Below are 19,959 nucleotides of genomic sequence, written 5' to 3' on the forward strand. Positions count from 1 at the left end.
AAATAATAAAAACCAATCATGTTATTAATTTATTTATATATAAACTGAAAAATTTTTTATATTCTTGATATTTAATTTTTTTTTTTTTATTATTTATCATTCGTTTTTTTTTTTTTTTTAATATTATAGTTATTAAAAAAAGAAAAAAAAATTACAGACAGACCTTTGGAACACATGTACACCTGCTAGCATATAAAATTTATAAGAAAAATTACAAATGATCAGAGTCCAACATGTAAAATCCACATGATCGTCAGAGAGAAATTTTTTTTTTCAAAATATTATTGTTTAATAATAAGTAATTATTGTGAAAAAAAAAATATTATTTACAATGTCATGATTGTGATGAAAACATGGACTTCCATAGAAGATCAAAGTTACCCGGATACATCTCGATTAAAAATATCTGTAGAAAAAAAAAAAAAAATGAATAAAAAAAACGAAAAAAAATCAGTTGAGTATGACTCGTCGTTTGACATCCGGAAAATCAAAGTTTCAAATTTATCTCTCCAGGATACAAAAAGACAAAAAAAAAAAAAAAAAATGTCTAATTAGTGGATATTAAGTATTGACTTGATTATTATTAAAAACAAATTAACACAAGTAATTTTTTTTAATAGAGAGATAAAACTAATTTAATTTTAATGAATAATTATTACAGATTTAAATAGATTGAATTGTATTGACATGATTATGATGACAGAGTAAGAGAAAAGGTTGTAGAACTCGTTGCACATCAAAGGTCATTATGAAATGAAAAAGAAGAGAAGGGAGAGACGATGATGCAGATCAAAGAAGGAGACAATTTAACTGTCATCTTAGGGAATAAAAAAAAATTAAAAGAAGAAAAAGGAGTTGTAGTGGAGGTAAAACAGTATAATAAAATGAAAAAAAAATATATATATTTATGCTGTGGTAGGAGAATTAAAAACAAGTAATATATGGATATACACGAGTGTAATTCGTGAGAAGTTGGTCAGTCAGTGTTGTTTCAATCAACCGTTAAAAAACGTGTGTATACTTAAATATATTATTTTTTAAAATACAAATAATTAATTAATTTAAAATTAACATTTTAAAAATTGAAAAAAAAATTAAAAACTAATTTTTTTTTATTTTTAATTAATCAATTTTTTAAATTTTATTTTTTTACTTAGTGATTTATAAATAGTAATTAATTTTATTAAACAAATTAGGTAAAATAGTTATAACAAATTTGAAAAGTATATTTATAGTGTATTTATTTTTGTTTAATTTTTTTTATTAATTTATAAGACGAAAATTTTTATTTCAAATATGGATTTTATGGAATTTCGATTATTAGGATCATTGAAACTTATCCAAGACCGGTTTTTCGATTATCATCATTTGAAATATATATATATTTTTTTTTTCTCACTAAAAATAATCTTTTTAAGGTATCATATAATTTTTTTTATTTTTCTCAAATAATTATTGAGCAAATTTATATATGAATTTAAACAATAAATAAATTTGCATATATGTAAAAATATTTTTGAATTTTTATTTTTATGTAACATCAAATATTCATGGTGGTAATTTTTTTTTTTTCATTTTTAAAAATTCCATATAAGCATAATTATAAAAAATTGTGCTTTCACTTTAAATATAAGAGTGTATATGAGTGGACATACAAGTGAACGTAGATCATTAAAAAACGAAAAATAAAAAAAAGTGTAACACCATAATTATATATTTATATATAGCCGAATTATTGTGGGAACCATTCGATAAAAATTAAATAAAAATAAAAAAGATAAAGAAAAAAAAAAATATATGATACCAAGTTTAAAAATCCGGAAGAGTTTTATTTATGATAATAAATATATTTCAAAACAAATGCATTTTTTAATTTCTCTCATTGCAATGTTATTTATAAAAATTTGTCTCTTTTGCAAAATATTTACAACTGATATAAAGCTTATCATATTAAACTCGATTTTCTTGCGGTCAATTATTTATCATCATCAAGCTGACAAAATAAATTACTATATATTTTTTGTCAATTATTATAATTATTTTCCTTAAAATTCTTTGTTCTTATTTTTTGAAATTTTTTTTTGTATTGTTATTTTTACTTATTTGTTGAGTAATCACACGAATAAATATTGCTAAATTGAGAGAAAAAAAAAATTCTTTGTTTTATACAAACAAAGAAAGAAATAATAAAAAATATTTCAGTAAATTTAAAAAACAAAGAAATATTTATTATTACAATTATTAATTTATTCAATCATAAAAATGTTGAATAGTTTTTTCTTGTATTATTAGTTTAATAATTTTCATGGTCAAATTGTTGAGGTAAATTTAAATATTTATATAGAATATCAAACGACTGACTATTTTCATTTTTGTACTTTGGAATATAATGAGATTATAATATAACTTTCATTGTCGTTTATTAAAAATAATAAAAAAAATAGTTTGCAATATTTGTTTATTTAATTTTATGATATTTGGCCTATTGAACTAAATATTTTTTAGAAAATAAAATAATCTATTATTATCGTCATCATAACTATCATCAACAAGTTCGTCATCATAAAAAAAAAAAAAGTAAATAATCATAAAAATAAATAAACAAAAATTATATTTAACTAAAAAATTAAAAGTGTATTTATATTAAATAATATAATTATTTAAAAAATTGATTATCGTTTAAAATGATAAGAATAATAAATTGAAATTACAACAATGAGAATATTTAATTGATAAAAAATTAATAAATTAATAAATAAACAAAGAAGGGGTTTTCAAGTATTGGGTTAATGATAACAAATCACAAAAGACATGGACTTTGATATAAAGTATAAACAGCAACTGTTTTTTGATCATAACGGCCTTCGATCTATAATCGATTGACAAAAAAAAATTTTTTTTTAAATTTATCACTCTTTGAACCAAATCTTATCTAATCATTTTGTGTCATTGTTTTAAATTGTGGTTTAAAGTTGAAAAAAAAATATATGATAATAGAATTAATTATTATATTAAAAAAAAATAAATTTAATAATAAATTATTTTAAAAGTTACAGATAAATATTGTCCTTCAATAAAAATAGTGTCATTAAATTGCTGAATAAAACTTGAATCATGGAGACCTTGATGCATGAGGCATCAAATCAACAATTATCAATTTCATCATTAGTAAATAAATCATGTGAATTAACTCAATCAATACAAAAAAATAAAATAATAAATATTGGAAGTAAAAAAAAAGATAATGAAGTTACTGAAATTGTTTTTGAAAATTTACATTATACTGTATCAGCTGGTTTTAATAAAGGTAAATTAAATATTATTTAAAAAATTTTAAAAAATAATTAAAATATAAATTTTCTAATTACAGGAAAAAAAGAAATATTACATGGTATAAATGGAAGATTAATACCAAGTCAATTAGTTGCAATAATGGGACCATCTGGTGCTGGTAAATCAACGCTATTAGATATATTATCTGGTTATAGACTAACTGATGTTAAAGGATCATTTTATATTAATGGTAAACCAAGAGATTTAAATGTATTTAGAAGAACAAGTGCTTATATTACACAAGATGATCGTCTTCAGCCACTTTTAACAGTTATGGAAAATATGGAAATTGCTGCTGATTTAAAACTTGGTACTGATGTATCATGGAATGAAAAACATAAAATTGTAAATATATTATATTTTTTTTTTTAAATATTATCAAGTTGCTATTTAATATTTAAATTATTTATAGATAACAGATATATTAATGACCCTTGGTCTTGATGAACATATTAAAACACGAACAAGTAGATTAAGTGGTGGACAACAAAAAAGATTATCTATTGCTTTGGAACTTGTTAATAATCCAACTGTTATGTTTCTTGATGAACCAACAACGTAAGTTGTTTATTTATTTTATTTATTTATAAATAATAATTTTTTTTTAAATTTATTTACAGTGGTTTAGATAGTTCAACATGTACACAAGTTGTTAGTTTATTAAAAGTTTTAGCTAAACAAGGAAAAACAATAATATGTACAATTCATCAACCAAGTGCATCATTATTTCAACAATTTGATCAAGTATATATATTATCAAAAGGATATTGTCTTTATCAAGGTGCAACAGATGAACTTGTTAAATTTCTTGATAGTATTAAATTACCATGTCCAATGTATCATAATCCAGCTGATTATATTATTGAATTAGCATGTGGTGAATATGGTGATGATAAAATTGATGTACTTATTCAATCAACAAATAATGGAAAAAATCTTAGCTATTTTAAAAATAGTCATGAATTAATTGATGATATTAATTCTGGTAAAAGATATTTAGAAATAACAAATAATGATAGTAATAATACCACTTTAAATAAAAATAAATCATTACAAGCAACATCACCAATTCATCAATTAAAAGTACTACTTTATCGTGGATATATAAAATGTAAAAGAGATTCAGTAAGTTTTTTTTTGTCAATTAAAATTTACAAAAACATTTATCACAAAATGATAAAATTATTTTATTAAATTAGGCTCATACTCATTTACGTCTTGGTGTAAATGTGTTAACTGGAATAATGCTTGGTTCATTATTTATAAATGCTGGAAATGATGGAAAAAGAGTACGTGAAAATTATAATTTATTATTTGGTATATTAATGCATCACATGATGACATCAATGATGCTGACAATTTTAACATGTATGTATATATTTTATAAATTAAATCTATATTAATTTTAATTTTTAATATATATTTTTATTTACAGTTCCAACTGAAATGAGTATATTAACAAAAGAACATTTTAACAGATGGTATAGTTTAAAAATGTTTTATACATCAGTAACATTAATTGACATACCAGTATCAATTGTATCATGTTTTCTATTTACAATTATAATATACTTTATGTCAGGTCAACCAGCAGATTTAACTAGATTTACAATGTTTTTTGTAATTAGTTTACTTATTGTTTTTGTTGCACAAGGTATTGGTCTATTAATTGGATCAGTTTTTAATGTCATAGTAAGTTTAATAATATTATTTTTGTTTTGATAATTATTAGAAAATATATATTTATTTATTTGAATATTTTTAGAATGGAACATTTGTTGGACCAACAATATCAGTACCAATGATGATGTTTGCTGGTTTTGGTGTAACATTAAAAGACATGCCACATTATTTAAAATGGGGAACATATGTTAGTTATTTACGTTATGGTCTTGAAGGATATATTCATGCAATTTATGGTTTAAATCGTCCAAATCTTAATTGTGAAGATAGTGATGATGGTGGTTATTGTCGTTATAAAACACCACAAACATTTTTAGATGAAATAACAATGACTGCTGATCAATTTTGGAATGATATTATTGGTTTAATTGTTATTTTAATTATTGTCAGAGTTGCTGCTTATTATTTTCTTAGATGGAAACTCATGGCATCACGATAATTTATCATTTTTATTAAATTATTATCTCTAAATTATATAATTATTAATTAAAAATTAAATTGTGTTTTATAATTATTTTTTTTTTATTTATTTTTGTAGTCAAGCTCGGGAAAATATAAAATAATTTAAATAAAATAGTCATAGAAATAATATAATAAAAAATAGAATTTTTTTTAAATTACATAAATTAAAAAATTAATAGTTACAATAATTTTGTAAATAAAAATATCTGTTTTTTTAATTGAATTGATATTAATATTATCATTCAATTAATTTTTATCTCAGTATATTTTTCATATTTGAATAATTAAATATTACTTAACGAATAATTAGCTCAAATCATTTCGACAATAAAAATTACAGATGACCTTGATAGATAAAAAATTCATTAATAATAAATTAGTTTTTTATTGCTGTTTTTATTGATAATTATTATAATAATAAAAAAGTCTTAAAATATAATATATCCTTTTAAAAAAAAATATAATACCAATATAAAAAATAGATAAGTTATTTCTATGATTTACTTTTAAAAAAATCAATAAAGTCTTGAATATTATATTTAAATGTAAAAAATATGTATAAAATTTTTTTTTTGCCTATTGGAATTTTGTTATTTGACAAAACTAGTAAATTTACATCGTAATACAGTGTAAATTAAAATATGAAGTATACTTATCCAAACAATAAGTGCGAAAATTGTTGTTGAAAATGAAATTGTCGGCATGTCCATGTATTTTAAAATTTTTTTTGGTACTTGAAGTAGACAAATACTTGTTGAACAATTAAGAAGTTTATTATTATCAAGATAAATTGCTTGAAGAAAACCTTCAAAGGCATATCTAAAATAACTGATGACACTCAGAGGTTGAAGATAAATTGGTATTTCACCGAGTTTTAAAAAAAATCCAGCAAATAAAATCATTGGAATGTTTACTGCAGGAACAAGAAAACCACCAACCTAAACAAAAAATGTACTGTATTTTCATTTATAAAATAATATTGATTATTGATTAATATTTAATTTTTTACATGAATATCAAATATTGCTCCTGTTAAAATTCCACATGATTGAGCCAAAATCGTGATTAAAAAAGATATTAACCAGGCTTTCATAAATCTATCAAGTTCCATCGGTTGACCTGTCATCCAATAGGCAATACTTAGAAAAATCGTTGGATTAATAATCTAAAGATAAAATATAAAAGGTGATATTTAATAGTAAATTATAATTGATAATAATAAATTTATATTTTTCACAGTAAAATAATTAATTACCTGAAGTGGTAAATCTGTTAAAATTTTTGCAAGATAGTAAGTCCACAAATGATACCAGTGATTGACGTGTTCTCGAAAAAAAACTCCCGCCTCAATTGGAACTGTTAATAAAAGTATAAAAAAATTACATAAAATATATTTGAAAAATATTTTATAAAGTCATAAATAAATGATAAATAAATTTATAAATAAAAATTAAAAATACTTGCACATTTCAACAGCTGGCATAGCATTTGCAAAAAATAAAAATAAAATAAAAAAAAAAATACATGCAATATTGCTAGGAATTTTATCAGCTTCATTACCAAAATTATAAAAAACAATGCCAATAAGAAGTCCAATAAAAACATGTGCAGCTAGACGAAGTGTAGTCATTAACTGTTAAATAAAAAAATATAATAAAATGACTTAAACATCAGCTAATATAAATAAATAAATGATAATTACATTATCTCGTAAAATGCAAATAATAGCACGCCACAAAAGTACTTTTAATTCATCAATGTAAGATACTTTTAATTTTTTTTTCATCAATTTTTTACCAAGTTTTTCTTCATCCAACTCTATCAGACTCAAATGACTTGATTGATAATTTTTTTCACTTAGTTTTTTTAATGTTTCAAGATCTCCACCACGTTGACCAGTAGCAACTTCAATAGCTGTATTGAAAAATAATCATAAGGTAATTAAAAGCCATGTATATTATTAATAAATATTACTTACTAAATTCACAAATATTATAAAAAGGTGGACATATAAATCCAGCTTCTTTAAAAGTTTCAATAATTTTATTTTTAGGTCCACAGTACAAACTTTGGCCCTCAGATAAAACCATAATCACATCAATCATAGTCATCATGTGGCTACTTGGTTGATGAATTGTCGTGACAATTGTACAACCAGAATTAGCCAAACTTTTTAAAAGACTTATTACTTGATTAGACGATGTACTGTCTAATCCACTTGTTGGTTCATCCAAAAATAGAATGGATGGATCTGTTACAATTTCAATAGCAATTGATAGTCTTTTTTTTTCACCACCACTTAAACAATCTGTCATTGTTTCCAAACAATGATTGAGTCCCAATTTTTCAGCAACTTGATTTACCTAAATAACAATTAATATTATTTAAAATAAATTTTTTTATTAATTATATTTTAAATACTTGCAATTGTTTGAAATGATTGTCCATAATTTTTTGGAATTTTTAAACATACAGAAAAATAAATTGTTTCTCTTGTTGTCATCCAAGGCAACAAATCAAATTCTTGAGGAATATAACATATTGTTTTACGCAATATTTCAGGACTTTTAATAACATTGTTTAGTAAAATTTCACCTTTTACATTTGATGATTTATTACCACAAATAACTGACAATAAACTTGTCTTACCAGCTCCTGATTTACCAATTATAACATTCAGAGATTGTGCTTTAAAATAACCATTTACATTTTTTAAAATTTCTTTTTTTTGTTTACCTGTAATATAGAAATATTGTGTTAATAAATATTTTTTTTTTTTTTTTAATTATAGGTACTTACTTGGTGTATAAGAAATTTTGGAAAAATTAATATCAATACCAGAATTATCAATTAAATTTTCATCTTCTTTTTCGGTCATTTGTATCATACAAGTATCGTTGTCTTGATGAATGTCCATTTTTATTAATTACCTCAATAACAACTAATAATTATCCGAATATTTTTTCAACAAAATGATACGTTTTTATTTAGATAATAATCTGGTAATTATCATATGTGATAATCATTATTTTTTGCACATAATTAGACTTTGCTTTATAAAATCGCGTTAAAACCAAACAACTACGAGAAAATAAATACCAAAAATTATTTCAAACTATAATTAAGTATAATTAAGTTTAATATAACATGACAAACATCTTGCTTATGTTTATTTTTTTCAAAAGTCGCAAGATGTGTTGATGGAACAGGTAGTAGTACACTTATTATATTGGCGGGTTTTTAAATTTATCACACTTGACTATAATAGATTTCAAATATATTCTTGTCGTGTGTGATTGCGTATAAAATTGGGTAAACACTGGTAAACACTTTGGGATTGATATGACAGTAGAAAAAGATGAGAAAAAATAAAGAGAAAGTACAACAGCCATTTTCTTAAAGCGGTAACTTTTAAATTTTTATTTTATATATTACAAAAGTATATTTTTTATTATTAATATTGTTACAATATTATATATTGAATACAAAATTATATAATTTATATCAGATCTTAGCTTTTTTTTTATTAAAGACTGATTGCATTGTCTTTTATTTTTAAATATTATATAAAATTTAGTAGAAAAATAATTTTCTAATTTTCTATTTTTTTTCGAAATTTTTTCTTTTGACTAGAAAAATTAAATAAATGATATTTTAAATTTTTTTTTAACTCTCAGTCTGAGAGTTATGTAGGCAATAATATCAAGTAAAATATATAAACCAATGAGAAATAATAACGAAGGATAATATTCAACTTTATTCATGCTCATTATCGAAAGAAATTCTTTCGGTTCAGCATAACGACAATACAAGTCATCACAATCCAATTTTCCACGATTAAATCTAAAATAAAAATAAATATTTTTCTATCTATACTTTGATCTAATTAAAATTAGAAAATTAGTTGATTAATAAATTTACCCATAAATTGAGCTAATAACACTTTCAAAACCGTGTTTTATAAAAGACACATGAAAAAGCCATTGTAGAAATGATGGCGCATCATTGAGATGTACAAAAAATCCACTAAATACAACAAAAGGCATTATAAAAAGTGACCCAAAAATAACACCATACTGTAATAAAAAAAATACACAATGTAACAATAGTTGATGATGATGATAATAATTAATAAAGACATAATAAAATAATAACCTGTACGTCTAGTGCAGTACCAACAATTATTCCAATCATTTGAGCAACTAAACTAACTGCAATATGAGCAAGATACAACATTGCAAATCTGTTAAGTTCAAGTATTTGTCTAGTCATTAAATAAACAATTAGTACATACAATGTAACAGAGACAATTTGAATTGGTAAATCAGCAATTTTATTTGCCAAATAAATTGATCTTAATTTGTACCATCTGTTGAAATATTCTCGTTTTATTACTGGCATTGATAAAGGATCTTTTAAAAGGAAAAAAAAATAATTATTATTATTTTTTAAAATTTAAATATATAATTAATTTGATAAAAAAACTTACATGTTATAATCATGGTATTGAATGCCGTGTACATTAAAAACATAATATTATAAAATAAAAAATTAAAATTATTTTTTGCATTATGTGCACTATTTCCAATGTTCCAGTAAAGAGTACCAACTAATAGTGCAACTACAAGATGAACAAACAATCTCGATAATGTTGAAGCCTTAAATAATTAATAAATAATTAATATTTGTTATTTTTTTTTTTTTATAAATTGCATTAGTTAATTTTATGTTTACCCGGTTTCTCAGTAATGTCAACAAACGTTTATGAAACAATATAGAAAATTGTTTTAAAAAACTTGTTGCATATTGTTTTTTTTGATTTTTATTCATGTCATTTGATGAATATAATTGAGGTAGTTCAAGTGATAAACCATTGAATATTAAATCATCAGAATTTTCACTTTTTGATCGCCAATTATTACATTTACCATTTTCAATTGCATCAATAAGTTTTTCATTGTAATCGCCATATATTCCACTACATAATTCTAAAACTAAAAAATAAAAAAATAATAAAATAAATTTTATTTTTTATAATATAAATTCTCAGGAATTTTCTCATCTTTTTTTAGAGTAACCGGTTTTTAAGATAGAGACATCTCAATTTAAATAAAAAAAAAAAATAATAATAATTTTATATTTAGAAATACAAGATGATGAGTTGAAAAAAAAATAAATGAATAATTTATTAAATACTTACGAAAATCAGCTGGATTGTGATAATAAGGACACTGTATTCCAATACTATCAAGAAAAGGTACAAGTAATTTGGTACCACCAGTGTAAACACATTGTCCATTGTTAATAAAATAAAGATGATCTATCATGTCAAATATTGTTGCACTTGGTTGATGAATTGTTATCACAACTATTCTTGGTCCTTCTTTGGCAAGTGCTTTTAACAAACGTATACATTGTTTTGCTGCTACAATATCAAGACCACTATTTTAAATGAAAAATTATATTATAAATTAAATTTTATATAAATTATTTATAAACAAATTTATTATTACGTTGTTGGTTCATCGAAAAACATTATTGATGGATTATTGATAAGTTCCAAGGCAATACTTAGTCTTTTTTTTTGACCACCACTTATATGAATTATTCTTGTATTTCGACATTCTTTTAGCTTCATTGCATCCAATATTTCAATAATCTATTTAGACAAAAAAAATTTTTTATTATATATATTTTTTAAATAATAAAAAGAATAATAATTATTTAATATTTATTTACTCTTTGGTTTTTTTCTTCGGCTGATAGTTGAAGCTTTAAATCAGCTGCAAAGTTCATTGATTCATTGACTGTTAATTCAATATCTAAATTATCATTTTGCATTACGTATGATGAAAATCTTCTAAATACTTTTCTATCACAAAGTTTATTATCCAATGATATAATTCCACTTTCAGACTTTCTGTAAATAATAATTTTTTTTTTTAATTTAATCACTTTGGTTTTTCTTTTTTGTTATTTATTTAAAATTTTTTTACACAAAGCCAGATAGGATATCCATAAGAACTGTTTTTCCAGAACCAGATGCACCGGCAATTGCAGTGAGTTCTCCAACTCTAAAATCTCCATTAACATTGTGTAGTAATTTTTTTTTTTCTGTAGTAAAAAAAAAAAAACAATTATTATTGTTAAATTAATAAATTAAACTTGTTAAAAAAAATTATTTTGAAAATTTTATCGTGATATTGAAGCCTTATATACTCGAATGAATTTTTTTTTTTCTTTTCGTTATTTATACTTTGTATGTATATTGTTAAACAATAGAAACAAAAATACAATTTAATAAATGTTTATATTATTATTTTATATTATTAAAAATGTTGATACGACAATTTTTTTAAATGCCGTATCATCATGAATAATAACATAATAATAGAAGAAATTAATTTATACATTGCAACATTGAAGCCTAATTTCTAGTTATGCTGATGGAAAAAAAAAAAAAAATACTTGTACAAATTATAATTAAATAAATAATTAATAAAATTTTATTTATTTATTTTATAGAAAGATAAATAAACAAGAGCTATTAAATTAAATCTAGTTATGTATATATTCAAATAAAAACAAATCGAAACTCGTTGCAGTATCGAAATCTTTTTTCGAAATTAATTTTCCATGAGCATGCGTAAAAAATTTAATCAATAATAAAAAAAAAATATATAATAAATAGTAAGACAGGTTAGTTTTTTCCTTTTGTTTTTTTTTTTTAATTTAAATTTTATAAAGTGTAAAGTGGTTATTTCATTATGCAGTCTGTATATTTTTTTTTCCTCTGTCACTTTTGTTACAGTCTCAATCTGGTGATGTAATCTTCTCTCACCAGAAAATTTCCATTTGTGAAGGTACACTATGTATTTCTTTTTTTATCTCCCACTAGTATGTATATATATTTTTTTATTTTTTTTATCTCTTACTCACGTTTTATCAAATTTACTTATTTATTTATTTATTTTACATGCACAGGGTCATTTTGCAACGTTCGACCTTCATTAAAAATTTAACTTAATTTTCTAATTGCATGAATAATTTATATTTAAATGATGATTCAATAACTTAAACATGAGAAATATTATTTAATAAATAGTGTAAAAAATAATAATTCAATATAAAAAACTTGTTTACATGCAAAAAAAAAAAAATCAAATTAGTCTGTCAAGTTTTTTTAAAGATTTAATTTCTATTAAATGATCGAATTATTTTTTCCACTTTGAATTAATTTATAATCTGACACGTGTCAATAAAAACTATATATTTATCCTCAAATAAAGTATCATATTATTTTAATTAACAGTATAAATAACATCGTTAAATAATTTGAATATTTATTAAATAATAATATCAATCTTTAATTATTTCAATAAGTTTTCTATTTTATGATTAAAAAAATATGTTTCACTTTACCTAAAAGAACTCTTCCACTTTGTGTTACTTCCTCAAATGAAAAATTAAATAATTTTCCAATAGAAGAAGTTGTTTCAATATCCATATTAAAATTGTCCCATCAATTCATTTATAATCACTAAATATATATATTTTTTTTTCAGGATATAAATCACACTATTGTTAATATTTGTACTATCATTTTATCACAAATTCTATATGATCTTTTTAATTTTATTTATTTAAAATAGAGCTTTTAATTGTAGTTGTATGTATTTTTATATATATAAATAAAATAAATAAAAATAAATGTGAAAGTAGGACAGCCTCAAGTTGATATAAACTTGTGCACGTTCAAGCTACAACTGAAACTCAAGTCTCAATTGAGTGATTCTTAGTGGTGGTGCTGGGGGGACAATCATTATACACTGTGCATCTATCTATATCTACAACAGCTGGCGACGCGAGTCTGTTTAAATTTCACAGTAGTAGGGATACAATAAAAAATACATATATATATTATATAAAATGTACATAAGGAACATAAAGTTCATTGAGCGTTGACTCTTGATAATTTCCACATGAAATAATAATTGTGAAAAAATAATTTACAATCATCATCACTATTATAATTATTTGTAAATTCCATTTACAAATATATATATTATTTTGATGATTTTTAAAATATTTCAAATAATGTGGATGTCGATTTTTTTATTGTAAAGTCATTGTGTTACTTAAAAAAAATCAATGACTCACAGAAAAAAAAAAAAATAATTGGGAAATTGGAATGAGATATTTTCATAGGAAATTTTTTTTGTTTTTAAATTAAGTAAATATAAAAAAATTTAAAATATGATAATATATAGTGATTTAATAATCAATTGCAAGTGTTGTAACATTTTTTTTTTTTTTTTTTTTAATCCTCTGCTAGTTGTCGAAGAACAACGGCATTTGAAATAGACATATAAATCAACTATGAAAAAATAAAAAAATAATATAATTAATTGTATTAATTTGTTTGAAATATATAATTAACTAACCGTTTTAAAAGTTGGCAGATTCAAAATATAAAATGGTCCACCGGTTATTAAAATTGGTTTTTGTGCATTTATTATTCCAAATAAAAGTATTTTTTGAGTGTCAAGTTGGGGCAATCGTTCCCAATATGATGAAAAAAATGAATCACCAACTTTGAGTCCCTGTTTTTAAATAAAAAAATATATTTAAAAAAAAAAGTATAATTATTTTTATAAAAATTTAACAAACCAATTCTTCAAGTTGTGTGCCAAAATAACAAAATACTGATAACTCAATTGCAATACCTATTGAGTATTCAAGTAAACTTGTAAAAGGCATCCAAAAATCAATACTTGGCTGTAGAAAAAATTAATTTTAAATTTATCAAATTACATTAATAAATAAATAATTTTTTTTTTAAATTAATAAATTTATCATACAGAATATTTCATTGTTGATGCTCTTAATGAAAGTAAACATAAACCCACTGTATTTTCTATACATTGAACAAATAATACTCTAGTTGAATAATCTTCATAAACTCTGTAAACTCTAAATGAAATACCAATTATAAAAAAAAATCAAAAAGCTACATAATTTTCATACAATAAAACAATAATTACTCTAAAATTTGTTGATGATAAATAATACAATTTTTTAATTTTTTTTTAAATTCATCATATGGATTATTAGAGCTGTATAAAATTTAAAATAATAAATAATTTTTTAAAAAATTGTATATTAATTTTTTTTTTTGATTACCTCATTATTAATTTTAAATCTTTTATATCAATAAGACAATCATTTAAATATTTTAAATGAGCACTTATAAATATCATAATAAATACACATAAAATATCACAAGAATTCATTCCAATACCTGCACCAACAATTGCACAAGCATTGCAGATATATAACATTACATATCTTTTAAATGAGTTCACTTCAATTGGTAAGTAAATTTCAACTGGATAACTTCTTGATAAACTTATATTATAATCATTATTTTTATGAATATATAAATTTTTATAATAATCTTTTATTATTGGATTGGTGGACCACTGAGATACTCCAACTACCACAAATATATACCATAAAATCATAAATAATTCTGATGATTTTTTAGCTTTCAACATTATTCCATGATAAATTTTATACTCTTGAAAAAATTATTAAATTAGTGTAATTATTATCATATATTATAAATTACTGATGTGTAAAAAATTTATAATTATTAATTAATTATTACCTTTATCTTTATCATTAATTTTGTAGCCTAATTTGTGACAAGTTTCAAGTGCTTTTAAGACTTTTTTAAGCTTATCAATATTAAGTATACAATAAAACCATTTAAATACACCGAGAGCTAAATATATTAACGACACTTTTTATTTTATTAATTATTAAAATATAATAAATTTATATATATTTATTATTTATAATTACCAGTAAAACAAGTTTCAGGTATAATACTAGAAAGTGAATCTAAATCATCGATGTCTTTGAATTTAATAATTTCTAAAGTCAATATTGATAATCCAAAAGTTAGAAAATATATTAAAAAACAAGTACTACATGCTTTTTTGAAAAATGTAGTATTGTTACTCGGTGAAATTCTAAAAAAACTAAGAACATTAAATAATTTAATTGTGTATGAATTGAAATCATATAAATTTTGATTTTTTATATTTTTATTTTTCATAATGATAATAGATAAATTATTATTTTTGTCTGTTATCTTGTTCAAGTTTGTTCATTCTTTTTGCCAATGAAAATATTCTAATTGACAAAGACTTTTCTTTGACTTTTTATTTTCCTCGTATTTTATTTTGCGTGTGCATTTTTTTTTTTTCTTTACATATTAATTTAAATCGATAAAATTGATATTGGGTTTTTTTTTTTATTTTTACTTTTACAAATGACAAAAGAAAATAGGGAAATTTTTTCTATAAAAAACTAACAGAATATTTAATGACATATTTTATTCTCTTTATAAGGAAATATACTTTTTTTTTTTTATGTATTGAAAAGCGTTTTTTATTTTATTTTCTTTGTCAAATATTTTTTATTTCGAGACATATGTTTTTTTTTCCCATTCGCATTTTATTTTTTCTTTAGATAAAATATTCATCAAAAATATTTAAATCAATAGTATTGTTTGTGAGTTTTTTTTTTTTTATTTTTCAATAAAATTATATTTTTATTCTGAAAATAAATATCGCAAACATAAGCTACTAAAAACTTTGTACTTTGAACTTTTTTTTTTTTTTTTTCGAAAAAGCATTCTTCGTAGAAAAAAATTTCTTTCAGGGACAAAATAAAATAAGACATTTAATATTTTCTGTCATTTGTTATTCTCTTGATAATTTTTTTTTCACTTTTTTTAGAAATGTAATATGTATATTTTATATTGAAAACAAAAAAATAATATTTGCTCGCACAACAGTATGTATTTTTGCATAGTCGAGTTTAGTTAAACTTATACAAATAGAAAAAATTTATTTAAAAAAAAATTAATATCATTCTATAAATTGTTTTATTGAGTTAATTAAAATTTCTTATTTTGTGTTAAATGAAAATAAAAAAAAGCAATACTAGGTGGGGCGCTTCGCGCCTATCCCACCTCCGTAAAAAAAAAAAAAAAGTAAAGTGAAAAAAGGCTAGAAATAAAAGTGATATAAAGTTAGCAAAATTATGTGCTTGAAAATTAAATTTTCATATTAATAGTTGAATTAAATTTTTATAATTATTATATTTGACATTTAAGATGTTTACAAGGTGTTTTATCACCAGTACTAGTTGTTGCTATCCGACAAACGAGATTATCCAAACACTTGCCACTGCACTGGCCGTTATCCGGTGCTTCTTTATAAAAATATCTTTAAAAAAAAAATAATAACACATTGATAAATAAATAATTTAAAATAATAATATCATTAATAACATACTTGCTGTATTTTTTTAAATCATCTGGTTTATCCCGGCACCATCTCTTGAGTAATGAATCCAAACTCATTAATGAAAGATCAGATAGTTTGTACTCATCCTTGAACGAATATGACCTGAACCAACGTGGACGTTGTTCAGGTGTTGCATTTGCTTCTGTTAAATTATACGTCCATGCTTCATTTTCTTCAATATTCTAAAAAAAATATATACAATAAATTAATCACATAGATGAATAAATATTAACTACTTGTTCTATGAAAATAAAATATAATTATACATAATTATTGGCATTAGCTTTATAAACTTTGTAATTTGGATTAAGTTTTGCCCATGCTGTTATACTTCCACCATTCCATGCGACATTGATAGGTTTTGAAGGATCATTAATATCATAAAAAACATTAAATTCATCATTATGTGTATGCCCATTAAATTGTCCTGCAATAATATGAGCAAAACGATTTATAATTCTATTGTATTGTCTACTCCATGTAAATTGACACTCTGTTGCACCAGCTGGTAAGTGAGCAAGTATATGAACAAACTCATTATTTTTTTCAGCCTCAACAAGTGTATTTTCCAACCACTGTAATTGACCTCCAATGTCCCTGGGTTCATGAACCAACCACCTGATTAATTTGAAAATAATACATATAATAAAACAGTATACTTTAAAACAGTATATGCATGCATATGTTGCAATAAAATTGCCAACAATTCTTCAGCAACATAAATACATTTCATATGACTCATAAATTTTTTTATTAAATTATTATTTTTTTTTTTTTGTTGGTTTACCAGTTACTTGTATAGCCAGCATTATTATTAAGACCAATAATACGAAAACCAGTTCTATGAACAACTGTGTAATATCCACCTTGTAGAATTGTTGATCGCGTTGATTCTGGTAACCAGCCATTGTCAATCCAAAGATCAGCAACTAATTTGTACAACCAGTTTGTTGATACTTTATCATCCTTAATGTTTGACGATGAAAAACTTTTTTAATAAATTAGAAAAAGTTAAAAATATAGCTTAATAAATATAACAAGTTTAAGATTCAATTAAAAATATGTTTACTTACACATTTAGTGGATTTGCTTCATGATTACCAAGAATTGGATAAACTGAAATATTACCAAAAGTTTTTTTTAATTGATCAAAACTTTTTATAACTATTTCTCGATTTCCTTCAATTGTTGTTTCCCATTCACCGTGATCAACAAGATCACCTGTATAATAAACAATGTCAACATCCTGTAAAATAGTGATAAATTTTTATAAAATAATCATCAAATATTATCATTAAAATAAAATGTAATATATATATTTTTTTTTCATTTAATCAAATCATAATAATTGTTATCAATTGATAAGTAGATTGTAATGAAGTAATTTTAAAAATAATATCAAGTGGACAACAGTTTATATATCGTAAATAACTTTTATCTACAAAAAAAAAATTAATAATAAAAAAAATAATTGATTAATGGAAATATTTTAAATTTTTACCTGATTATTTTCTTTGGCATGATCAAGAGTATCAACAGCTGCATGCCATGGTGTATCACATCTATTATAATCACCCCAATAACCAGCGATAATATTTGAATCATTAACATTTTTTTGTCCTTTTCTACAACATGTTGGCATGCCACATTTTGCTGCTCCAAATGGCTCATATTTTGGATCATAATGTAAGTCTGATAGATGAATAATTTTAATTTGTTCATTTGTTGAATTTATTTTAATATGTTTTAGAGGACCTTGATCAATATTTATCGACCATTTAAAACGTTCCGGCATTGGTATGCAATTTGAAGTTTGAAGAGTAAGACCACAAATATCTTCCGAGCTTACTGTCTTATCATTATCAAAAATATACTTGAATGTAGGCTTAAAAAAAAAATTATTATATAAGTATTTACAGCAATAATTGATGTATTTATTAGTTAAATTTTTACCGTTAGTAGTTTAATCATTCCTCGACAAACAGGTTCATTATAAATATTGAAAAGAACACACATTTTAACTGTTGATTCTTGAATCTCTTCAATTGTTACACCTTCACGATAAAGCCTCATAATAGTATTAAGAACAGATTTACATACTAAACAATTTTCGCTATCTCTTGGACCAGTTTTTTTGGTCCAATAATGATGTTGAAGATCATCAGAAAGTGCAAAATAATCAACTAGATTTGATAATGTCTGACTTGTTTGATTGGTCTTTGTCCATTGTTCAAGTTCATTTGTTAATAATGAGGCATTATAATCGTGGGCTAAAATGACAAATGATAATTAAAAATAAGGTTTATCTTTTTTTAAATTTAATGAAATAGACATTAATTTACCTGAAATATAGATGCTGTTGCAAGATGTCGTAAAAATAATAAGTATGATAAGTAATGTGTGCATTTTAACGAGAGTAAACTGTGAAAGTAATTGTGATTTTATTGAGTTTGATGTTTTTATAAATGAACCCTTATCATCTTTATGATACAAACTGTTTTGATTAATTTCCAATAAGATATCATCACCAACTGATTATTTTTTATCATCAATTGCATAACAGTATTATCTACATCAAGCATTAAAGAAAACTTCGAGAGTTTGTATGCTGCGGTTATCAACGAGAAAGCCGATAATGATAAAGATGAACATACAAGTTTATTATACAAGCTATTATATGTATAATAAGATCATTATTCTACTGGGCAGCGTTCGATAGCTAGCCGAGGGCCTCGGCCTGGGCCAATAGAAAAACAACTCGATAAATCGAAAACTCGCTATGAAGAAATCTCATTTAAATATTTAAAATTATAATGTAATACTACGAACATATGAAATAATCTATGATGAAAAATTGGCCAGAATTTTGAACGCTCTGATCCTGGTCACTCTCTCTCATCTTGGAAAATTTACTAGCACTTCAAACTAGGAATATTTTTTTTTTTCCATCTTAATATCCGCTCGTGGTTTGAATTTAAAAGAATATATATATACGATGTATATATTTGATAGAATATTTTTTTTTTAATGATTAAAAATTGTTAAAAATAATTTAATAATTTTAACAATTTTAGTTTTAAAAATAAAATAATGAAAAAAT

The 19,959-nt window shown here is 22.5% G+C and overlaps 5 protein-coding genes across 7 annotated transcripts; 1 reads left to right on the forward strand and 4 right to left on the reverse strand.

Annotated features, from left to right (window-relative positions):
• The first annotated feature begins 70 nt into the window (after positions 1-70).
• Positions 71-5,978, forward strand: LOC122856971 (ATP-binding cassette sub-family G member 1). 3 transcript variants are annotated; one of them, XM_044158911.1, is made up of 8 exons: positions 71-1,011; positions 3,057-3,307; positions 3,371-3,678; positions 3,746-3,891; positions 3,954-4,458; positions 4,533-4,701; positions 4,769-5,025; positions 5,099-5,978. In XM_044158911.1, exons 2-8 carry the CDS (start codon positions 3,115-3,117, stop codon positions 5,453-5,455), a joined length of 1,935 nt encoding a protein of 644 aa, XP_044014846.1. In that variant the 5' UTR covers positions 71-1,011; positions 3,057-3,114; the 3' UTR covers positions 5,456-5,978. The 3 variants fall into 3 exon arrangements, with proteins under 3 accessions (XP_044014846.1, XP_044014845.1, XP_044014844.1); XM_044158910.1 differs by having other exon boundaries at positions 408-1,196; positions 3,051-3,307; XM_044158909.1 differs by having other exon boundaries at positions 409-1,011; positions 3,051-3,307.
• Positions 5,979-6,068: 90 nt separating this feature from the next.
• On the reverse strand, positions 6,069-8,867 carry LOC122856974 (ATP-binding cassette sub-family G member 4-like). The gene is made up of 8 exons (XM_044158914.1): positions 8,278-8,867; positions 7,904-8,214; positions 7,457-7,841; positions 7,181-7,392; positions 6,943-7,111; positions 6,734-6,834; positions 6,488-6,643; positions 6,069-6,416 (listed from the first exon to the last, which is right to left on the reverse strand). Exons 1-8 carry the CDS (start codon positions 8,393-8,395, stop codon positions 6,069-6,071), a joined length of 1,800 nt encoding a protein of 599 aa, XP_044014849.1. The 5' UTR covers positions 8,396-8,867.
• A 2-nt stretch (positions 8,868-8,869) lies between these two features.
• Positions 8,870-13,271, reverse strand: LOC122856973 (ATP-binding cassette sub-family G member 4-like). Its single transcript, XM_044158913.1, has 10 exons — positions 12,901-13,271; positions 11,475-11,592; positions 11,218-11,398; positions 10,992-11,137; positions 10,679-10,920; positions 10,213-10,472; positions 9,968-10,136; positions 9,634-9,890; positions 9,400-9,554; positions 8,870-9,321 (listed from the first exon to the last, which is right to left on the reverse strand). The coding sequence occupies exons 1-10, from the start codon at positions 12,983-12,985 to the stop codon at positions 9,117-9,119; spliced, it is 1,818 nt and encodes a 605-aa protein (XP_044014848.1). The 5' UTR covers positions 12,986-13,271; the 3' UTR covers positions 8,870-9,116.
• A 527-nt stretch (positions 13,272-13,798) lies between these two features.
• On the reverse strand, positions 13,799-15,778 carry LOC122856976 (odorant receptor 67c-like). Its single transcript, XM_044158917.1, has 8 exons — positions 15,346-15,778; positions 15,149-15,265; positions 14,662-15,058; positions 14,523-14,594; positions 14,340-14,451; positions 14,149-14,256; positions 13,923-14,081; positions 13,799-13,855 (listed from the first exon to the last, which is right to left on the reverse strand). The coding sequence occupies exons 1-8, from the start codon at positions 15,599-15,601 to the stop codon at positions 13,799-13,801; spliced, it is 1,278 nt and encodes a 425-aa protein (XP_044014852.1). The 5' UTR covers positions 15,602-15,778.
• Positions 15,779-15,790: 12 nt separating this feature from the next.
• On the reverse strand, positions 15,791-19,324 carry LOC122856977 (sphingomyelin phosphodiesterase-like). Its single transcript, XM_044158918.1, has 8 exons — positions 19,202-19,324; positions 18,813-19,129; positions 18,361-18,744; positions 17,933-18,105; positions 17,647-17,847; positions 17,126-17,477; positions 16,848-17,041; positions 15,791-16,778 (listed from the first exon to the last, which is right to left on the reverse strand). Exons 1-8 carry the CDS (start codon positions 19,263-19,265, stop codon positions 16,649-16,651), a joined length of 1,815 nt encoding a protein of 604 aa, XP_044014853.1. The 5' UTR covers positions 19,266-19,324; the 3' UTR covers positions 15,791-16,648.
• Between the last annotated feature and the right edge of the window lie 635 nt (positions 19,325-19,959).

The sequence above is a fragment of the Aphidius gifuensis genome, linkage group LG5, assembly GCF_014905175.1.
Source record: "Aphidius gifuensis isolate YNYX2018 linkage group LG5, ASM1490517v1, whole genome shotgun sequence".
NCBI lineage: Eukaryota > Metazoa > Arthropoda > Insecta > Hymenoptera > Braconidae > Aphidius > Aphidius gifuensis.

What these genes read in the sequence shown, in the direction of transcription:
- LOC122856976 (XM_044158917.1), bottom strand. Translation starts at nt 15,601, where the DNA reads ATGAAAAATAAAAATATAAAAAATCAAAATTTATATGATTTCAATTCA. An exon ending in ACCTGAAACTTGTTTTACTG is followed by an intron (nt 15,266 to 15,345) that starts GTAATTATAAAT and finishes TAATATATTTAG; the next exon opens with CTCTCGGTGTATTTAAATGG. An exon ending in GATTTAAAATTAATAATGAG is followed by an intron (nt 14,595 to 14,661) that starts GTAATCAAAAAA and finishes AATTTTATACAG; the next exon opens with CTCTAATAATCCATATGATG.
- LOC122856973 (XM_044158913.1), bottom strand. Translation starts at nt 12,985, where the DNA reads ATGGATATTGAAACAACTTCTTCTATTGGAAAATTATTTAATTTTTCA. An exon ending in CAATACCATGATTATAACAT is followed by an intron (nt 9,891 to 9,967) that starts GTAAGTTTTTTT and finishes TCCTTTTAAAAG; the next exon opens with ATCCTTTATCAATGCCAGTA. An exon ending in GTTATTAGCTCAATTTATGG is followed by an intron (nt 9,322 to 9,399) that starts GTAAATTTATTA and finishes TTTTTATTTTAG; the next exon opens with ATTTAATCGTGGAAAATTGG.
- LOC122856971 (XM_044158911.1), top strand. Translation starts at nt 3,115, where the DNA reads ATGGAGACCTTGATGCATGAGGCATCAAATCAACAATTATCAATTTCA. An exon ending in TAAAATGTAAAAGAGATTCA is followed by an intron (nt 4,459 to 4,532) that starts GTAAGTTTTTTT and finishes TTATTAAATTAG; the next exon opens with GCTCATACTCATTTACGTCT. An exon ending in GATCAGTTTTTAATGTCATA is followed by an intron (nt 5,026 to 5,098) that starts GTAAGTTTAATA and finishes GAATATTTTTAG; the next exon opens with AATGGAACATTTGTTGGACC.
- LOC122856977 (XM_044158918.1), bottom strand. Translation starts at nt 19,265, where the DNA reads ATGCACACATTACTTATCATACTTATTATTTTTACGACATCTTGCAAC. An exon ending in GCTGGCTATACAAGTAACTG is followed by an intron (nt 17,478 to 17,646) that starts GTAAACCAACAA and finishes CAAATTAATCAG; the next exon opens with GTGGTTGGTTCATGAACCCA. An exon ending in AAGCTAATGCCAATAATTAT is followed by an intron (nt 17,042 to 17,125) that starts GTATAATTATAT and finishes TATTTTTTTTAG; the next exon opens with AATATTGAAGAAAATGAAGC.
- LOC122856974 (XM_044158914.1), bottom strand. Translation starts at nt 8,395, where the DNA reads ATGGACATTCATCAAGACAACGATACTTGTATGATACAAATGACCGAA. An exon ending in TATGCCAGCTGTTGAAATGT is followed by an intron (nt 6,835 to 6,942) that starts GCAAGTATTTTT and finishes TTTTATTAACAG; the next exon opens with TTCCAATTGAGGCGGGAGTT. An exon ending in TAACAGATTTACCACTTCAG is followed by an intron (nt 6,644 to 6,733) that starts GTAATTAATTAT and finishes TTTTATCTTTAG; the next exon opens with ATTATTAATCCAACGATTTT.